The 18,996-nt window shown below is 46.5% G+C and overlaps 1 protein-coding gene across 1 annotated transcript in view; it reads right to left on the bottom strand.

Annotated features, from left to right (window-relative positions):
* The window catches only part of MIF (macrophage migration inhibitory factor), a 55,401-nt gene extending 37,486 nt beyond the window's left edge, over positions 1 to 17,915 (bottom strand). The window contains exon 1 of the mRNA XM_078666267.1: positions 17,633 to 17,915. Coding sequence (XP_078522393.1) covers positions 17,633 to 17,740 — 108 coding nt within the window. The 5' untranslated portion in view covers positions 17,741 to 17,915. The remainder of the gene's footprint in view (positions 1 to 17,632) is intronic.
* Between the last annotated feature and the right edge of the window lie 1,081 nt (positions 17,916 to 18,996).

Consider the following 18,996-nt stretch of genomic DNA (forward strand, 5'->3'; position numbering starts at 1 on the left):
AAAGCCAGGAGGTGATGGATGCAAGTGCTTTAAAGTTACTATATACCAATTACCTGATAGGCCTACATAGAGCTGGGTTGATAGCTGGTTTCTATGGGTCATTGAGGGATACATCAATTTATGTAACCATGTTAACATGGACTAATCACTTTGGTGATAGGTCTGGCAACTGCTATGCACTACAATCCAGTTAATGCTACAATGTATGCAAGAACAACCACCATGTAAATTCTGATTGTATGCAAAGAAAGCTAAAGTAAAGATATATATAATATATATATATATATATATATATATATATATATATATATATATATATATATATATATATATATATATATATTCAACCCAAATTGCCTGTAGCATTCGAGGAGCACACTGCAGGGCTCTGCCCTCCTGGCTTTCTTGTCTCAGCACGCTTCACCACACTGCCATTAAAATGCCCGACGCGTTTCAGGGGGAACTTCCCCCCTCAATTTACTGGCAACAAAACGGACTACAAATCCCAGAAATGAAGGCACGATGCGAAACTCAGCAAGCGCCGACCATGTGATTTGTGCTAATAAAGATCCGAGAAACCTAAGATGCCTTAACGAGTGTTTCCTGTTGGCAGCCCCTGATGAGGGGATTCATTCCCTGAAACGCGTCGGGCAAGTATGCTAATTGCAAGAGGGAGAAATGCGCTGATAAAGAAGCCTGGAGGGCGGAGAACTGTTGAGTGCCTCTCAAAAGCTTCAGGCATTTGGGGATGAATATATATATATATATATATATATATATATATATATAGGTTTATTGCCTGTATGATAGTAAATTCTACTTTTTAGGTGAATTTAAAAATAAAAGTGACTACAGATATACTGTAGTTCGTCTGACTCATGGGTGCTTCGTGGGTACTAGAATTTTAGTGGCAGAGTTCCCTAAAACAGTCTGCTCAAATAGTGCTCTTGCTTTGTACGGGACTGTTTGCAGGTTCAAAAGTTTTGTGTATGTGCTTAGCTGAGGAGCTAGTGGTGTGAAGAAACCATCTGTTGGATTACTACAAAGTGTCTTGTATGGCCACCTGGTTTCCATCCACCCAACCACCAATTCTCACTAGAGCTCTACCGGTTTCTAAGAAGTCGAGGCCTGGATGGAACAGTACAGCTGTCTACATCCTGTTGCTTTCACTGTACGTCAACCTTCAATTATTTCTAAAGAAAAATGTGATCTAGGAGGATGCACTTTCTTTGGCAGGGATAGTTAGTGATCAAGTCCTTTCTGCACAGGACACTTTAAGCCAGTTATCTTGTGAATGCCTTTGCTGCTCCTGTTATGGGACAAGTTCACACCTTTTTGGATTGTTGAATTAGTAAGTTTTCTGTGCTCTATGTTCCTTTAAGAGTAGAGAGTAAAGTAGCATGATGGTCGGGACAGACTACCTGGATTCCAGGATTGGCTTTTCGCATGTGCTCAAGACCTTAGCACAAAATGAGAAGACAACTATGTATTTATCTTAAATGCCAAGACAACCAATTGCCATGGTATGTTTGTATTCTGTGATATTTCACTTCTCACTGCGTAGTGTCCCTTTCAGGTGTTCAGCAAATGCATTGATATTTCTGTCACAATTTAGGATTGAAAATCTGGACCAGCCTTGGATTCTAGATAGTCTCACCTCCATTAAGATGGCTATTGCATCTCTAGATTGTTCTCTCCTTTCTCATTTACAGTTCTGTAATTTTCGAACCCTAGTTGCCCCATGACACAATGTACTGATGTTGCTTCCTCACCCTACCGCCCCCAAATAATCTGTCATGAAAACTTGTGACCGAGCCATGGCTGTGGTGTGGGCTGCAAGCTATAGACTAGACTGCATCCTGGCAAGACTGCACACAAATATATGTCAACATCTCTATACATTTTGTTGTTCAATATTGACATGTTGCACCTGATCAGCTTACCCAGTTTACCAGCCTTTCACCTTTTGGGTGGGAAATGTGCTCATGGGCGACTGCATCCTTTTGACGTCAGGTTGTTTAGTTTTGCCTCATTCAACCAGGGAACTGAAAAGCGCGCTACTCACCCGTGAGGGTCTCAAGGCGCGCGGGGGGGGGGGGGGTGGAAGGGGAGGGAGGGAATGTACACAGCTCCAATTTAGCTGAAGAGCCAGGTTTTGAGTGTTTTTCTGAAGATGTTCAGTGAGGGGGCACGTCGGATGTCTACTGGGAGTTCATTCCAGGTCTTGGCCGCTATGTAGGAGAAGGCCCTTCCGCTCGTTCTGCAGCTGCGCAGGGTTTCAGCGAGGGATCGGAGATGTCTCTTGGGTACATAAAAGAAGATTCTCTCGTTGAGGTATTGGTGTCCGGTGTTGTGGAGGCATTTGAAGGCTTGGGTGAGTATCTTGAAGGTTACTCTCTTCTAGATGGGGAGCCAGTGGAGGTCTCGCATGTGTTGGGGGATGTATTCTTGTCGAGGCATGCAGAGGACGAGTCTGGCAGTGGTGTTCTGAATGGTCTGGAGTTTGCGGAGCAGAGACTTGTTTATTCCGGTGTAGAGGGCGTTTCCGTAGTCCAGTCTGCTGGTTATAAGTGCGTGGATGATTGTTTTACTTGATGTTGGGGGGGGGGGGGGGGGGGGGGAAGAGGGGAAGAGATCCTTTCGAAGGTCTTGCTAAGGATGCAGAGGGTGTTAAAACAGGTGGAGGCGAGGTTTTGGACCCGTCTGGTCATGGCGAGGGAGGAGTCAAGTACTATATTAGGCATGGTGGGTGGGTCACCAGGTGCTGTCCCATGCTGTGGGGGAGGCTCCGAGGAGGAGGACCTCGGTCTTCTCAGAGTGGAGTTTCAGGCAGCTGCTGCTCATCCAGGATGCGACTTCCTTCATTACTTCTGGTGGTGACGGGGCCCTTGGTGAGGGAGAGGAGGAGCTGGGTATTGTCGGCGTAGGAGACTATGTTGAGTTTGTGCTGTCTGACTATGGCGGCGAGGGGAGCCATGTAGATGTTAAAGAGCATAGGACATAGTGATGATCCGTGAGGCACTCCGCAGTGGATCTCTGTGGGTTCGGAGAGGAAGGGTGGCAGTCTGATTCTTTGGGTCCTGTCGCTGAGGAAGGAGCAGAGCCATTAAAGGGGGGGGTTCCCCGTATGCCGGCGAGTGCGCGTTGAGAGACTGTGTTGAAGGCTGCAGAGAGGTCGAGTAGGATCAGGACTCCTGTGTGGCCTTGGCCAAGGAGGGACGCGGGTGCCATATGTAGAGCATGTAGGGCGGTTTTGGTGCAGTGGAATCCAGATATGGGGAGGGGGGGGGTTGTCTAGGATGGAATTCTCTTCATTTTTTTAAGTTGGCCGTTGACTGTCTTCTCTGTGACTTGTCGTGAAGGGGAGTGAGAGAAAGGGGTCATAGTTCTTGTGGTTCAAAGGGTCTGCCAAGGGCTTCTTGAGCAGGGGATGGACTTCTGTGCGTTTCCAGTTGCCGGGGGAATGTGCCGGTTATGGTGCGTCGTATGTCCGGTGCGATAGAGGCGGCGGCTCTTTGGAAGACATGTGGAGGGCCGGGGTCCGTGGGTGCTCCCGGTTTGATGCTTTTCATGGTCGACTGTGTTGGTGGTGGCTGGGGTCCAGGCAGAGATGGAGAGTTGGTTGGCGTTGTTGGAAGGGGGGGCGGCCACCTTCCAGATAAGGCAATTTCCTTGATTTATAAACAATGTACCTGACCCCCTCTTCTGACTCCGAGCTCATTGGGACCACGACGTAGCTGGACTGAATAAGGGTGAATGGTTAGAAGCACTTGCATCTCCTAGAGAAACAGCTATCTCATCTAGGGTGAGGCTAGTCCAGCTCAAAATACTTCATAGGATATACCACTCTGGGTATACGTTGATGAAGATGGGCTTTAGGGTTGACGCAGTTTGTATCAGGTGATGCGGTCAAGATGGCAATTCATACATACACTCTGGGAGTGTTCAGTAATCCAGGGCTATTGGGCGAGGGTGACAAGTTGTATGAGAGAAGTCATGGGGTAACCACCGACTGCAATATTAAGTTATGTCTCCTAAATATCTTGGGACCTACAGACTTAAGCACCAAAGAGAAACTATGGGTGTCACTGGGGAGTAGTTTCGGATTCCGGAGTTCGTTGGTTGAAGTTGTCATAGAGGGCCTTGACTTTCAGATGGAAGTAGGAGCAGAGCTTCTTGCAGAGGTCCTGCGAAGGGGTGATGCCTGTGTCCTCGCTGGGGGGTTTGGTGAATTCTTGTATGATGCTGAAGAGTTCCTTAGAGTTGCAGGCGTTAGCGGAGATCTTGTTCTGGATGAAGGTTAGTTTGTTTGATCTGATGAGATGATGGTGTTCCGTCATGGCGTTCTTGTATATGGTGCGGTCTTCCGACGTTTCACCAATTCTTCAAGACGTCTGCAGGTGCGCCTGGATTCTCAGAGATCGGAGGTGAACTAGGTGGCCATCCTTGGGCATTGTCTGTCGGAGTTGCGGAGCGGGGGCAAGTTAGTCTGCGCAGTTGGAGATCCATCTGTGTACTTCTTTGGCTGCGAGGTTGGCGAAGTGTAAGGGGCAATCGCTGTTGAGGTGCTCCTCTGTAACCATACTCCAGTTCCTTCACGGAGGGCAGGGTGCAGGTTTGGGGGCTGTGGGTTTGTCAATGTGGAAGTGTACACAGTGGTGGTCCTTCCTGAGGGGTTGCGCGGTGTGGCTGGAGTGGATGTTGTTCCATCCTGCGAAGATGGGGTCCTGCCTTGTGGGTGGGAGTGGTGACTAACTGTTTCAGTCCAAGTTTGGCAAGGTTGTCCAGGAGGGTGGAGGAGTTGGGGTCACGAGGTGGAAGTGGAAGTCTCCGATGAGTAAGTACTCCATGGAGGCGATTGCGTGGGGTGCGATGAAGTCGGCGATGGTAGTGGCAAATGTAGTTCGAGGTCCGGGAGGTTTTTAGGCGAGCGTGCCACGTAGAGTGGATCTGGGGCTTGCCTGTATCTGGAAATGGAGGTGCTCTGTGGTGGACAGGTAGTTGTTAGTGGCGGAGGTGGCGAGTCAGAGGGAGTTCTTGGGAGCATTAGCGAGTCCTCCTCCTGGGCGGTTGGGGCATTCTTTCCTTTGGATCTTGTATGAGTCAGGGATGGTATTGGCGATGTTGGGGGCAAAGGAGGCGTTGGTCCAGGTTTCAGTGAGGAAGGCGACGTCTGGCGAGTGTCTTGAGGAGGTCCCAGATCTCTATGGCTTGTCTGTGCAGGAAGCACAGATTGTGGAGTATGCACTTCAGGGCTTCAGTAGTATTGGTGTCCAATGTGAGGGTGGTGTCCGTGGGGGTGCGGAGGGTGGCGAAGGACTGGCGGCAGTGACGGCGGAAGAACTGGCTGGTGTTCGGAGTGGACAGCTGGCAGCTGTTCCTTCCGGGGTTGAGTGCAACGAGGGCCGCTGAGTCGTAGCGGTGGGTGGTCCGAGATCCAGAGTTCCTGGCACTGGTCGCGGTCGGGCTTGCCTTTGGTGTGCTCGCCAATAAATAGGGAAGGGGGAGGGAGGTGCAGCTGGGAGGCGGGAATTGGCAGGGGTCACGGGGATAGCAGCGGCGGGAAAGGGAAACTGACTGAGAAGCACCACACAGAGAAAGGCACAATAAGGCAAGGCAACAATTACAACCAAGGAAAACAGGGCACAATAAATGTAAGGCAGCAAATATAAACTACAGGACAGAGCACAAATACAGTGGGGAAAAAACGGGCAAAACACAATCCAGGCAGTGCCTCGAACCCCTACCTGCACCAAGCACAGGGCAGTGGTACAACAGCGCAGCTGCAAAGGGAAAGAGCAGGTCTCTGGCCGAGGGGTTAGAGGTCTTTCTGATGCAATTTGTTTTTCTAATCAATTCAGGACCTTCCACATCAACACAAACTTGGAAGTTCAACCTGGATTTTGGGTGTTGCTTTCCTCCACCTTGCATTGATTTGGTGCTTGAAGAGCTCTCTGGCTCCTTGTTTTCATTTATTCATGGGTGATCTGAAAAGCCAGTTACACATTCACTTGGTCCTAGTGATGCAATCAAATTTTTCCTGTTTATTACCCTTTTGCATTCCATATATTAATGTATTGATGTGCACACAGTTAAATTATGTCATGTTAGTTAAATTTCTAACACGCGCACATACTACCATAGGTTCCCGGCGCGAGCCAAGTTTGAGAGAGGGGAGCAGACTTAGATGAATAAGCACATTTTCAGTTTTTTCTTGAACACATTGATGTCCTGAGTGCAACGGAGAGCCTGGGCAGCGCATTCCAGCAAAGGATGGCCTTGGTGGTCGGAGAGCTACTGCCCATCCTTTGCAACTGGAAACACAGGACTTGAGCCAAAGATTGGGAGGAAGAGAGCAGGTGTCTTGCAGGGGTGTAGAAGCAGAACCGTTTCTGAAGATAGCCAGGTACTGTGGCGTACAGAGCAGTGGGCGATGACTAAGGTCTTGAACCTGACTCTCTCGGTCATAGGAAGCCAGTATGGAGTGCGAAGAGGTCGCTTCACACTACATCTGGCTGAAATGTTCAGGGGAAGCCTGGCAGCCGCGGTCTGCACTACTTGCAGTTTATTTAACAAGTAACTCAGGACGCCCTCATAAAGTGCATTGGCGTAGTCCAACCGAGAGAGAATAAGGGCACGGGTGACTGTCTCCTTGGCTGCCTGAGTAAGGAACTTCGTGAGAATTTTTAGAAGTCCAAAGCATGTCCCTGCTAACCTCTTGATGTGGGTTGCGAACAGGAGGTTCTCCTCGAAGCAGACCCCCAAGTTCTTGACAGGATTCCCAGAGGAGACAGGAAGTACAGAGTTGGATGGCCAGAGTGTTTCCCTGAAGCTGGAGGGGAATTTTCCAAATAAGAGGATATCTGATTTCTCCTCATTGCATTTCAATTCAGCTGCTGCCAACCATCTGAAGACTGCTGTCAAGCACTCTTTGGCGGTAGAGAAGGAGCACTCGTCCCTTCCCCAAGTGAACAAGAGCTGGGTATCATCGGCATAAGCGATTACCTTCGCGCCTAAGTCCTCAGCCAATTGAACCAGTGTGATAACGTAAATGTTAAAGAGCAGAGGGCTCGGGGGCGAGGCCTGCAGGACTCGTGTGGTAACTTTCTTTGGTGAGGAGGAGAACGGTGGGAGACAAACCTGCTGTGTCCGATCCTTCAAAAAAGGATTCAATCCAGGCCCAGGCACTTCCCGATCTCGGTCCGTTGGGTGAGCAGCAGAGCATGGGGGGGGGGGGGACCATATCGGATGCCGCCGAGAGGTCCAGCAGGATCAGGGCTGCCCTCCCGCCGGCATCCAGGCAGTCTGATAGCTTCAGAGATTTCCACCAGTGCCACTTCAGTACTAAAAGAGGCCCTAAAGCCCGACTGGGTGGGATGGAGGAGGCCTGAACTTTGTACAAATTGGGTCAGTTGTCTGGTAACAACTTTATCACAAACTTTAGCCATGCAGAGCATAAGGGAGATCGGCCGGTAATTGGCTGGACACAGGGGGTCAAGTGATGGTTTCTTTAGGAGAGGCAGTATCAATGCCCGCTTCCAAGCGACAGGAACAAGCACTTACATGAGGGACATAGAAACAAGTCTGTTGACCTCCGGATTAACTATATCAGCCACTTCCGCCATAAGTCTGGCAGCGCATGGGTCTGGTGGACAACCAGATTTCAGTCCCTTAAGGAGTTTGAGAGAGCTGGATATATCTATAGGGGTGAAGGCACTCAACAGGTGGAGGGGCAGGGCCTGTGAGGTTCTACCACACATTGCATTAAGTATTGCTAGCAACTATATATTGATTGGCTCAGATATAAATTTGATAGACCAGCAATGGTTTATATATGCAATTCAACCAGTCAATAATGTTTTATAGAAGCAGAAATAAGTGAAGGTGCACATACAAAAAAAACACGTTAGGGGCAGAAGAGTCTTCCCACTTCCAGGAAGAAATTGGCCTTGTGCAGACAGGAGCTGTAAGGTGCTGGGACTTCAGGCCGCCTGACATGCCTTACTGACTTGTTGGTACACTAGATGACTTCATGCAGAACAATATCTCAGTAGTTCCATCTAAGAAAATTGCACAGGCTCTTTCGGGTGCTAAGATAGCTTAGTTAGAGGGAATAAGGGAGATTTTAAAATACTGCTATAATGTTGCTTTCACCCCTAAAATTCTATTAATGAGCTCCTATTGTCACTACAATTATTTTTAAAATCAAAATTATAGACATAATATGCATTAGAATAGAATTTTGATACAAATATATTCTTAGTGTATATTCTTGAGTGTGTCTATTCATGGTGAAGAGAGGTTTTCCACCTGCTAACAAATATTCCTGTGGATCTCAGGAGTAACTCAAAGTGATATGCTCCAAGTGCATGTTGCTCTTACTTTGTATCGTAAGGTGTGGCTTGACAGTGCAGCTGCCCGAAAGACCTATGGCAGGCAATTGTTTAAGATAAAGTGTGGGCTCCAGTACCACTTAAGAGTACTAATTCCCTGTCACCGTATGCTACTGGCTGATTGATATATCATTCCTATCCAGAGGGACTATTTTACATCTCAAAACTATACTGAACCATGACACATTAAAGTCTGTATCCCATGCATGCATTGTATTCCCAAAGCAATCCCTTTTGTGTTGTTTTCCCCCCCTCAGTACAACAGGGTTTTCTAAAGAGTCAGGTCGGTCTCGTGTACATTTTCCTGGTCGGTCTTTCCCATTCTTGTTTTTCCTCTGCGCCTTTCCTACACACTTCCCATTTACAATTATCCCTCAGTATTTCTCTCCTGTATGAATTTTCACATTGTTTTCTCCATCTGCATCATCCATTGTTCCTACTGCTTTGTTTTCATACAATAACAGCATTGATGAAGCAGGTCAGTTTGCCTTTGAGATAACACATGCAAATGAGAGCCTTCATAAACAATGTTTGTGTGTTTGCACCTGAAAGCCAGGCCTGTTAGCCTGGCTAATGTTATGATGTGACGACCACCTAAGGTTTGATTAATTACTCAGACTTTTAATCTCTTGGATGAGAACTGTTAACACATTGAAGATATGCAAAATGGATGGTTTCCATGTCCTTCCCTGGTAAGGGAGGATGTTCTTGGTGGGCAGGTCTTCACCTCACGGTCCGTCAGCTGTAGTTTCAGCATCTGCATCGGCAGGTGATGTATGAATATTCTGGTTTTTGGTTGATTAGCAATCTACTGCCACTGCTATATTTCTGCCTGGGATGCTTTTCTGATTTCAGACTATAGGCATAAGCCACAGCCTGCTGTGACCATAAATGGGTTGGTTCTGACAATGTAATTTTAAGGATTTTGGGGGACCTGGGCAAGAAATTAATTTTTCCAAGGGGCCCCAAGCAATTGCCCACTTTGTAATGCTGTATGCCAGTCACCATAGACGTTTTAAGGCATGGGGGAAGTCTTTGTATTTACATGTCGACTGCCCCACCTTTAGTTGCTATAGCTACGGGGAGTCCAAGGGTCAGCTTTTGCAGGCTTGGCCTGCCTCCAGCCATGCCAGGGGCTGACTGTTCCAATTATTCTTCTTCAGTGGCGCCTGGCCCAGTTAAAGGCACACCCCACGTCTAGCAGAGTGGGCCAACTGCCCCTGGCACTGGATCTCTTCCTACAGATGCTCAGATGAAAACCCACAGCAGTTTGTTGGTTGATCGCCTGTTTTCAAGAATGACAACAAATGATAAAAGAAGAGTGCATGTGCAACCCCCCAGTCATGACAACGTGGTGCAAATTGGAAACCTGGACTGCTTGGAAATGCCGCAGCCACGCCAGTTAGGTATTTAACTTTCTCGCTGTACCACATGCACTTTCATTCACACAATGGCCACGTACCATTCTCCATTGCACCACAAACACATACTTTAGAGGTCAGATGCAGAGAAGGATACTTTAATAGCCGGTATAGCCCAGCTACGAAGGGCTATAAGGCTATTAGAACATTCTGCCACTAGAGGGCAGAATGTTCTAACAAAAAAGAACAAAGCCTTATGGAATTGGAATCCCCTCAGGCTCCCTGAAGCCTTTGTTCACAGCCAGAGCTGTGAACAAAGAAACATTGGAATGTTGGAGCTCCAGGCTAATACCAGCCATTATAAGCCCGGAGCACTCCATTGTTTTCAATGGAGCTCCCAACATTCCAATGTTCTAATTCAGCTTATCTGCCTTTAAAGTGATCTATACACTTCCTTTCAAGACCCTACTCGCACCCATCACCCCCTAACCTTCACAACTTCCTTTCCAACCAGCTCCCATATGCCTCTGGAGGATAATCCTCCCTTACCTGCAGACACACACTAGAGGATAGTATTTTCTTCAGCCCTCTATGGCATTGGTCCCCAGGCTGTGCAGTAGGAGACCATTTCTCTCAGAAATTGATCTGATCGAATACGACAGCCTTCACTGAAGGGAGATTGGAGTAACCAGAAAAAAGATGCCTCCTGGGACTGCCCAATGCAAGGAACAAGAGCCTTTGCAGCTTCAAGCGACACCACTCTTCAAATATTTATTTTGGGAGTAGTAGAAGACAATGAATTTTGGACAGTTATTTATTGTTTCATCTTTGTTAATCATGGGACTAGGGTGTCCCCCATCCTCTCTCTTCCATCCAAAGTTGGCCAGAGGCCTGTGCAAATTTTGAGCCAAATTTTGCTCTCAAGTGAATTGAGAAAATCACTAATGGCATCTAAAATGATGAGCAACGACACAAAATTGAGTAAAATGGAGCTACGCAGGGGGCTGCGAAAGGCCACATCCTGGATTCAGTCCCCACCGTGTACAGCCAAAGAATGTGCACGGCTGGTACTTCGGACTCTCAGTTCTGTGGGTTAATGAAAGCAAAAATGGATAGCTGCCCACGGAGGACGGCTCTATGCACTGGGATTAGTCCACATGGTGGGTTGGTCACATGGCACGGCCACTGGCCAGGCATTGCACCAAAACAAGAGGACATGGTAGAGGTCACAGAGTGTACATCTGCCCCTGCACAGGGACAAAATCTGTATCGGATATCCACATGTGAGCTAGGCACAGGGCTTGTGCTCAACCCTCGCTGGGTATAGCTGAAGGCCACGTGCAGTGGGTTATAGCCACATGACTGAAATCAATATAGAGACATTATGTACCTCCAGGGTCAATGCATACACTCTGCATCATACATTATCCATGTTCATACACTGATGACAACACAGAGGATCTTGTTAATATCAATGATTTAAATAGGAGATCACGAGCAGCACACAGCCGGGGGTTGAGATAGTTTGTCCAGCCTAGTAAAACTGTGGAATTTCAGTGTTTAGGTTTTACAAAAAAGACATAACGTCAGTAGAGCTGTAGTTTACGTTTTAAGTTTGAGGTTTTCCCCACACAAATAAAGTAACAGGAGGAAAAATAACTAACTAATCTTGCACAGGGGTTTTGTTATTTGAGATATACTAGAACCATCCCCATCCGCTCCAAAGCATACACCTCAGCAGTGTAGGGCCTCCAAGCCTGATCCTGGGCCTAAGCCTACCACAAGGAACCAGCTGTGCCCAGCGACCTCAGAGTACATGGACTGGGCGAACATACCCAGGCACTTTGCCACCCATCTCAGCTCCACGCGCCCTTTTTGTGGAGGATCTGTGATCTTGTTCAAAATGTCCAATTGCACAGCTGTGCAAATTCCACATCAAATGGGGGCTTTTTATTTTTGGGGTCTGACTGGTCTTCTCCAAAACCCAACCTCATCCAACCCCCATCCTCCCTGGGCCTTAGCATGCGACAATATCACCCTCATGGATTCAATTATTTTCCCTAAGATGCAGACTCTAGTGCCTGGCATTGTGTGGTTGTTGCTGCAGGAAAGTTTTTCAGTTACAGATAACTAATCAATTTCTCGGGTGCAGCGAGGCTTCTACAGTCTTAGCAATGGACCAAGGGAAACATTCTCTCGCCAGATTCCACAGTCTTGGGAATTCCAACATGGTGGCCCAGCTTTCAAGAGAGCGTCTGAGTGTTCGTGTTCTTCACCAAGCCACACAGGGATCCAGAGGTGGGCGAGGCCGCCTCACCTCATCCAAGTTTTGTCTGCACCCATTCAGCAGTTTTTGCTCTAGATGCTACAGAAACCTACTCATGTGAATAGAGACGTGGTGCAGCGCTTTTGGGACGCTCCATAACTTGAAACCCTCTTCACAAAACATCTCAGGAACAAGTTCATGTAGACGAATCAAACTTCACAAGAGTTTTGTTCAGTTCTGTCCAAGTTATTAAAAAGGATCAACATCTTCTGGGAAGAGCTATACAACAATAACTAATAACTCACCTCAAACATTACGTGCATATGTACTGCTTCTGTGATACACAGGTTTATGAACCCCGGAGGTATGTTTATATTTCCCTATATGAAACTTCTCAAATTATATATTTTTTAGAGGAAGACGTTTATAATTGTATCGTGATAGATCTGTGCTGCCGAGTTATGTTATTGTGGTAGTCAGCTGTGTTGCTCTATTGAATTGTTACGCTGCATTTATTGTTGTTTTTTTTTTTTAATAACAAATTTTATTTGGTTTTCCTGAAGCAATATGGTCATAGCCCTACAAGTACCTGTAGGAAACAAGACGAATCAGGAGTACAGTATTTCCCGGCGTATAAGACGACTTTTTAACCCATTAAAATCTTCCCAGAAGTCGGGGTCGTCTTATACGCCAGTTAATAAAAAAATAATAGGAAGCCGCCCACACGCCAAAACATTGTCACTGCACCAGCAGGAAAATGAACGCCATTTTCCACGAAAAAATGCCAGGACAGAGGCAATTTATGTCAGTCATGCCTGTGAATGATAGCGGGAAACAAAGTCACCCCTGTAACACCATACATCTCTCCACAGCTCTCACTTACCGCGATCACTACCATGTCATGGGCTGAGCAAAACAAACACCAGCGCAGCCTGCCGGTGATGTTAGCACAGAGGTTAGTCAGTGGGTAAGTGTGCATTAAGAAGAGGCACCCCAAATTGGCCAGAGCTCGGGGTAGTCTAATACGGCGAGTATAGCCCAAACCCCATATTTTAACAGGAAAAGTAGGGGGTCGTCTTATACGCCCAGTCGTCTTATGCGCCGGAAAATACGGTACCATAGTATTTAAACAATTGCAACTCCTGCAGGAACTGCAGGTAAAACAATACAAACAGTGCAGACAATCCTAGATCCCAGTGATTGCGTTAAAGTTACATATGCGCTAAGGCAGACAATTGTTGCATTTGTGATCAAACTTGCCATGGTGTTTGTTTGTTTTTGTGTTGCGCTCGGTGTGGCTATACTGTGCTGTACTATGGACATGTGGGCTTTGTAGGTTTGCCGTTTTATAAGACCCCAAAAACATTTTCCATCTCTAGGAAAATATGGTAAAACTGTTAACTGGTAGGTGACCACGAGCGGGATGATAAAAATTTCCTACTGGCGCTTGCCAGTAGGTAGTTATAGTTTCCATAGGAAAAGCTTTTTTTCTCGATTTAATATACATTACATGATAGCAGTACAATATTTGGTTACAAGAATACCAAATATGTAAGTGCCAAGTGGTAAATCTTTTAGTGGAATATCCGCTGTAAATCTTCAACACAACAGAGCCCAGGCCTTAAGCAATTAATACACCACCACCACCTTATTAGGTGTCCTACTGCCCGCTGTCCCCTACTACCACCATCAGCCAAACAACTGTCATAGAGCGGAGCTAAAACCACCAAGTAACAGCCCCTGACAAGGCCTTACATACTCGTGCAGTTTTTACCCCTCCACCTCACTCCTGCCATTTCAGAATCCACCACAGTATGCACAACACGCATGACCAGCCTCCAATCCCTCCTGGGTATGCAGAGCTTGCCCATGAACTAACAATGTGGCATGAAAAGCACTGACCTGGAGTGCAGTGAATGATTGCCCTTGCCACCCTAAAAAAAAAATAAAAAAAATCTCCTTCCTGCCCTGGATGGAGACCATCAAGCACCACCACGAACATTCCATCCTTCCCACAGACGAAGTCACAATACACAAGGCTGCTGCTATGCAAAGGCTTCTTGGCACAACCGCCTTACAATGCCACCAGAAATGGCCACAAGAGGGCACCATGTTGCAACACATGGCCTAAACAAGCATTTGCAATGCAATAGGTCTCGCATTAGGAAAGTTTGAGCTATTGGCATTGTAAATGACAATTTTTTTATGTGTTGCTTTTGAAAATAGATACATTAATAGCATTGTCATTTACAATGCCAATAGCTTAAACTTTCGCAAATGTGACACCTATTGCATTTGTAATACAATATGTGTTGAGAGTGAGTGAGTGAGTCAGTCAGTCAGTGAGTGAGTGAGTGAGTGGGAGAGTCAGTGAGAGAGAGAGAGTGGACGAGTCGGTCAGTGAGAGTCTGTTAGTGACAGTGAGTGAGTGTGTGAGAGAGTGGGAGAGTCAGTTAGTGAGAGAGTGAGAGTGGGAGAGTCTGTCAGTGTGAGTGAGAGAGTCAGTATTACATGCGTGGTGGTCCAGTAACTTGAAGAAGCAAGAGCTTGTTATTAAGAAAAGTGCACATTCCCATGTATTTGAGTGATTTGCATGGAAATGTACGCAATTTCAAATCTGTTGTCATCCTTCTATGAAATTAGTACAACTGCTTAAAGCATGACCACTACTTAAGGGAAAGCGCTGCTGGCATGGTGTGGAGCAGTGTGCCATTGGGCCTCATATCTCAGCCAGCCACACAAGAAGCATGGCTTTAGAGCAGCCAGGTAATAGTGCCTTGTTTGAATGCCACCTCTTTTGTAAAGGTCTCTGCTCGGGGGAGATCAAGGAACTACCGTGTGATAAGTTCATTATCATGTATTAAACATTTCTGTTGCCAGTTACTGCTGCTTATGATGATAGAAATCCTGAGAAGGGAAAAGGCCATTTTGGATGCTTTAGAACAGGCCAAGATAAAAAATCTGAATGCATCACAGAGTAGATGTGCAGTTTTTCAGTTAAGTGAGTAGACCTCCTGCTTTCATGCTCGCCTAAGCAGCATATCTACCTCGGGAATCTTCAGATCCGTTTCGTTAAAGGAATCTTAGCTCATTTGAGGCCATGTGTACAACTTCGTTTCTAGTGGTTCCAGTCTGTGCCTTGTGATGCCCAAGTTGGTGTATTCCTAGGCAATTAAGTAGAGCTAATAAAACGACCCAAGAACACGTAGCTACTGAAATATTTCTCATAAATGTGGCTGTTGGAGAAGCGCTGTCACATGAAGCTGTGATTCACGTTAAGGAGTTGGAGGGTACAGCAGGTCGCGGGCTGCGTTGCTGGCCCAGTGCTGAGTCGGAGGTATGCGCTCACTAAGCAAGGCATATTCAGGAAAAGGTGCTAAGGGGTGCTCCTTAAGTCAGGGTTTAGAAAAAGAAATCAATGTGCAAGGAATGGTGCAACATTCTCAGTCGCCTGCAGTCGTCCTTTAGAATGTGCTTCCCGCCCCTCTGTGAGATCTGAGCCCTATTACCTTTGCCTGTCACTAAATTGCTGCAATATATCATCGACTTCAGAGCTTGTATGTTGACTTTTATTGCAGAGCTGCATGCACGGAGCCCCAGTAGACTCTACTGAATAGGGAAGTAAAACGCACGTAGACCAGCAACAGCCTGGCCAAATTGGCACGAGGGTAAATTGTTATTATTTTATTTTTACAAAGACATGCCTAAAAAAAAAATAAAAGCTGCTTTTGAAGGACAGGCAGCGCTGGGAGGAGGGCTGATTCTGCGGAGCGCGTGAAGTGGCTGGTGGGAAATGTCATGCCTCTCGAAGTACAAGCTCTGGCATTGCGCAGAGGGGGGCGGGGGAGAGCATTCCTTTGAAGTCTGAAGCTCTCGGCATTGCTGTGGCGGGTCTGATGAGATGATGCGAGGCACAGACAAATGGTGGTTTGTGACGTGGATGGTGTGGCGGGGGAGCGGAAGGTATCCCTTTGAAGTCTGATGCCGAGGCTCGGGGAGCAAATGGCAAGTACGCGCACGGAGCACATGCACTGTGCGTAATTCGCCTGCCAAAGCCCTCTTGGTAAGCTTTCCTGGTGCACCTCTATATGTCTCGACAGCTGCAATGCGCAAGCGCATTAGCAGGTCGAGACCTAAAAATGGTTATACGGTTAGGGAAGAGGGCGGAACCAAATGACAAATGTTTTTGCCTAGAGCTCTGAAAATACCTGCCTGCATTTGAAATTACACTTATAATGAGGAATGATATTATACTTATAAAGCGCAGCTGCTGCTTCATGAGACGCGCCCTGGCACTGAAACACAACAAAGAGAGAGTTACTAAGGTTCAGGGAACAAGAAAGTTTTCAGCTGGACTATAAATACATTATTTATACTGTGATGATACATGGAAAAGAATTTCGAATAGTGGCGGCAAGAAAGGAAAAGGATCAGATTTTGCTTTGCCGAGTAAAGCGCTGTGGAAGGAACTTATTTAACAACGTTTGATTTTATTTAGGGAGGTTTGGAGAAAATCAGGCAAATTGTATCAACTGGTGTTGCAGTGGAGGAAGTTTTAAAAAAGAGAAAATTAAGTTAATAAAATAAAAAAATAAAAATGCAGGGGTGTTGCTTAAATTCAGCGTGGGTGCACGTGCATAGATTTGGTCATTATCTGAATGAGTGCATGGGCTGCCTTGAAAAAGGACCCCACCACCTACAAACCAGAACGGAATCATTCCTACAGATTTTTCAAAGATGTTTTGTAGCGTACCTCTAGACTCCGCTCAGCCACTCTGTGTGCCAACACGCATGGCAAATTATTTACATCAACTCCCATTCTGAACATGTGCACACTAGTCACCAATGTGCTCCAAGCTGGAAACCAAGGAAACATTACAGCTAGGATGGCTCAGTGAGCTAAACGCTCATTGCTTAGCTATGGAGGTTCCAAGTTTAAATTTCGGCCTACTCAGCCAACCAGCCTTCTGAGGTAGGTAAATTGAGTACGATTAAATTAGGCAACCGTGAAACTATTATCTAAATCTAGGACAAGTCATTTTTATAGGCAATGTTTACTGTAGTTTTTATATTACTTTAATACTGTTGTCGCAGAATGCGTTTGTTTTGTACATAACACCATCAAACTCTCCCATCTTCAGTGCGGTGACTAGCACGTGCTACATCATCCAACTCAACAGTACTCATTAGATCAACTTCAAAAGCATGGCTCAGAATTTATTTTTTCGGGTCTGTGGGTCCAAGTGAACTAAACCTGGACTACGATTCCCAGAATGCACTCGTGTGCAATGAAAATACAGGACTGGTCTTCAGACTTTTCATACAAAACTACAGTCAGACATTTGTTGTTTGTGATTAAAGCTTTGTAATTTATAATGCTGGGGCGCTGCAAGCTCGTTCTGTATCCCATATGTTACTTCATCAATATGTGGTACTGTTGCTATATGTACCTCATCTATTATAAACTGCATTAATGCGAGGCGCCCTGACGCCCGAGGGGGCATGTTCTCGCCAAAATGAAACCACAAGACAAATAAATAAATACATAAATAAACATTCATGTAATCTAGAGAGCGGCATGCTTCTGGGCGCCTCGCCCTGCCTGCACTCACCGAGGCCGGCTTGCCCGTGGCTTTGGCCAGCTGCTGCGTGAGCTCGCCTAGCATGTTTTCGGGCACGGCGTCCTTGCAGACGTTGGTGTGCACTACGAAGGTAGGCATTTCGGAGGGGTGACGCGGGCCTCACTGGTGCTGTATGGGCAGGGAAGGCCTCTTTGCTGCGACGCTGCTGCCGGGGAGATTGACGATGGGCTCTGTCTGTCCTGCGGTTATGCTGCTGGAGGGACAGAAGAGCGCGAGCCTGTGTGCTGTGAGATGAAAGATGGAGGGCGGCTGCAGCCTCTTGTACTGTTTCCAGCTCCCAGGGGCGGTACATGTGACTAGACGCCTTAAAGAGACAAACACCATTTTTGTTCCCGCTTTTTGCCCCGTCGCAGCCGGGAGGCGTCAGAGCTGCCTGCAATGCTTTGGCCTGAAAAACAAATTAACAATTTGAGGAATTCACAGGTCGTGATGTTATGTTGCATCAGCATGTTCTACTTATGACATCGCAGAAACATTAATCAGTAAGTTACGAAAACGCTCAAAACAATTGTTAGATCAATAATACCGCACCAAAACCTCATGTGTGAGAATTACATTGAGTGAATAACTATTAATAACACTAAACAGTAATTATTTGGAGCATATTGCTCCTGTGTGCCGAGTAGGGTGACCAACTGGCATTGGTGCAAATTCAGGACGGTGAGTGTAAAAATTCAGGACAAAGGGTCAAAATTCAGGACACAAATTCAGGACAGGAGGTCAAAATTCAGGACAAAACTTCAGGACAATAGGTACGTTTTACAGATGCATCAGAGGTCGTGCAATGGTATATAAGTAAGCCCAGCCATTTCCAAACATATTCAACCATTTGCAAACCTATCCATCATGTATCCTTCCATCTATCATTTCGCTCATCCATCCCTTTATCCATCCCCTCATCCATCCTTTCACTCATCCTCCATTATCCATCCATCCATCCATCCATCCACCCTGTCACCCTATCCATCTGTACACTTATCCATCCACTCTTCATCCCATCCATCCATTCACTCATCCATTCCGCCATTTACCCTTTCACCAATCCAGCCATCCTTTCACTTACTAATCCTTCCACCCATCCACTCTTTTAGTCATCCATCCATCCTCCCTTTCTCCATCGACCCTTTCACTTAGCCATCCTTCCTTCCATCCATCCATCCACCCACCCATCCATCCATCTACTCATCCACTCATGTATCCATCCATTGACCCTATCACTCATCCATCTATCATTTCACTCCTTCACACATCTATTCATCCTTTTGTCCATCTACTCTCCCTTTCACTCACTCATCCATCCTTACATCCACCCTTTCACTCATACGTCCATTCAT

Source organism: Lissotriton helveticus, chromosome 11 (genome assembly GCF_964261635.1).
Source record: "Lissotriton helveticus chromosome 11, aLisHel1.1, whole genome shotgun sequence".
In the NCBI taxonomy this organism is placed as follows: Eukaryota; Metazoa; Chordata; class Amphibia; order Caudata; family Salamandridae; genus Lissotriton; species Lissotriton helveticus.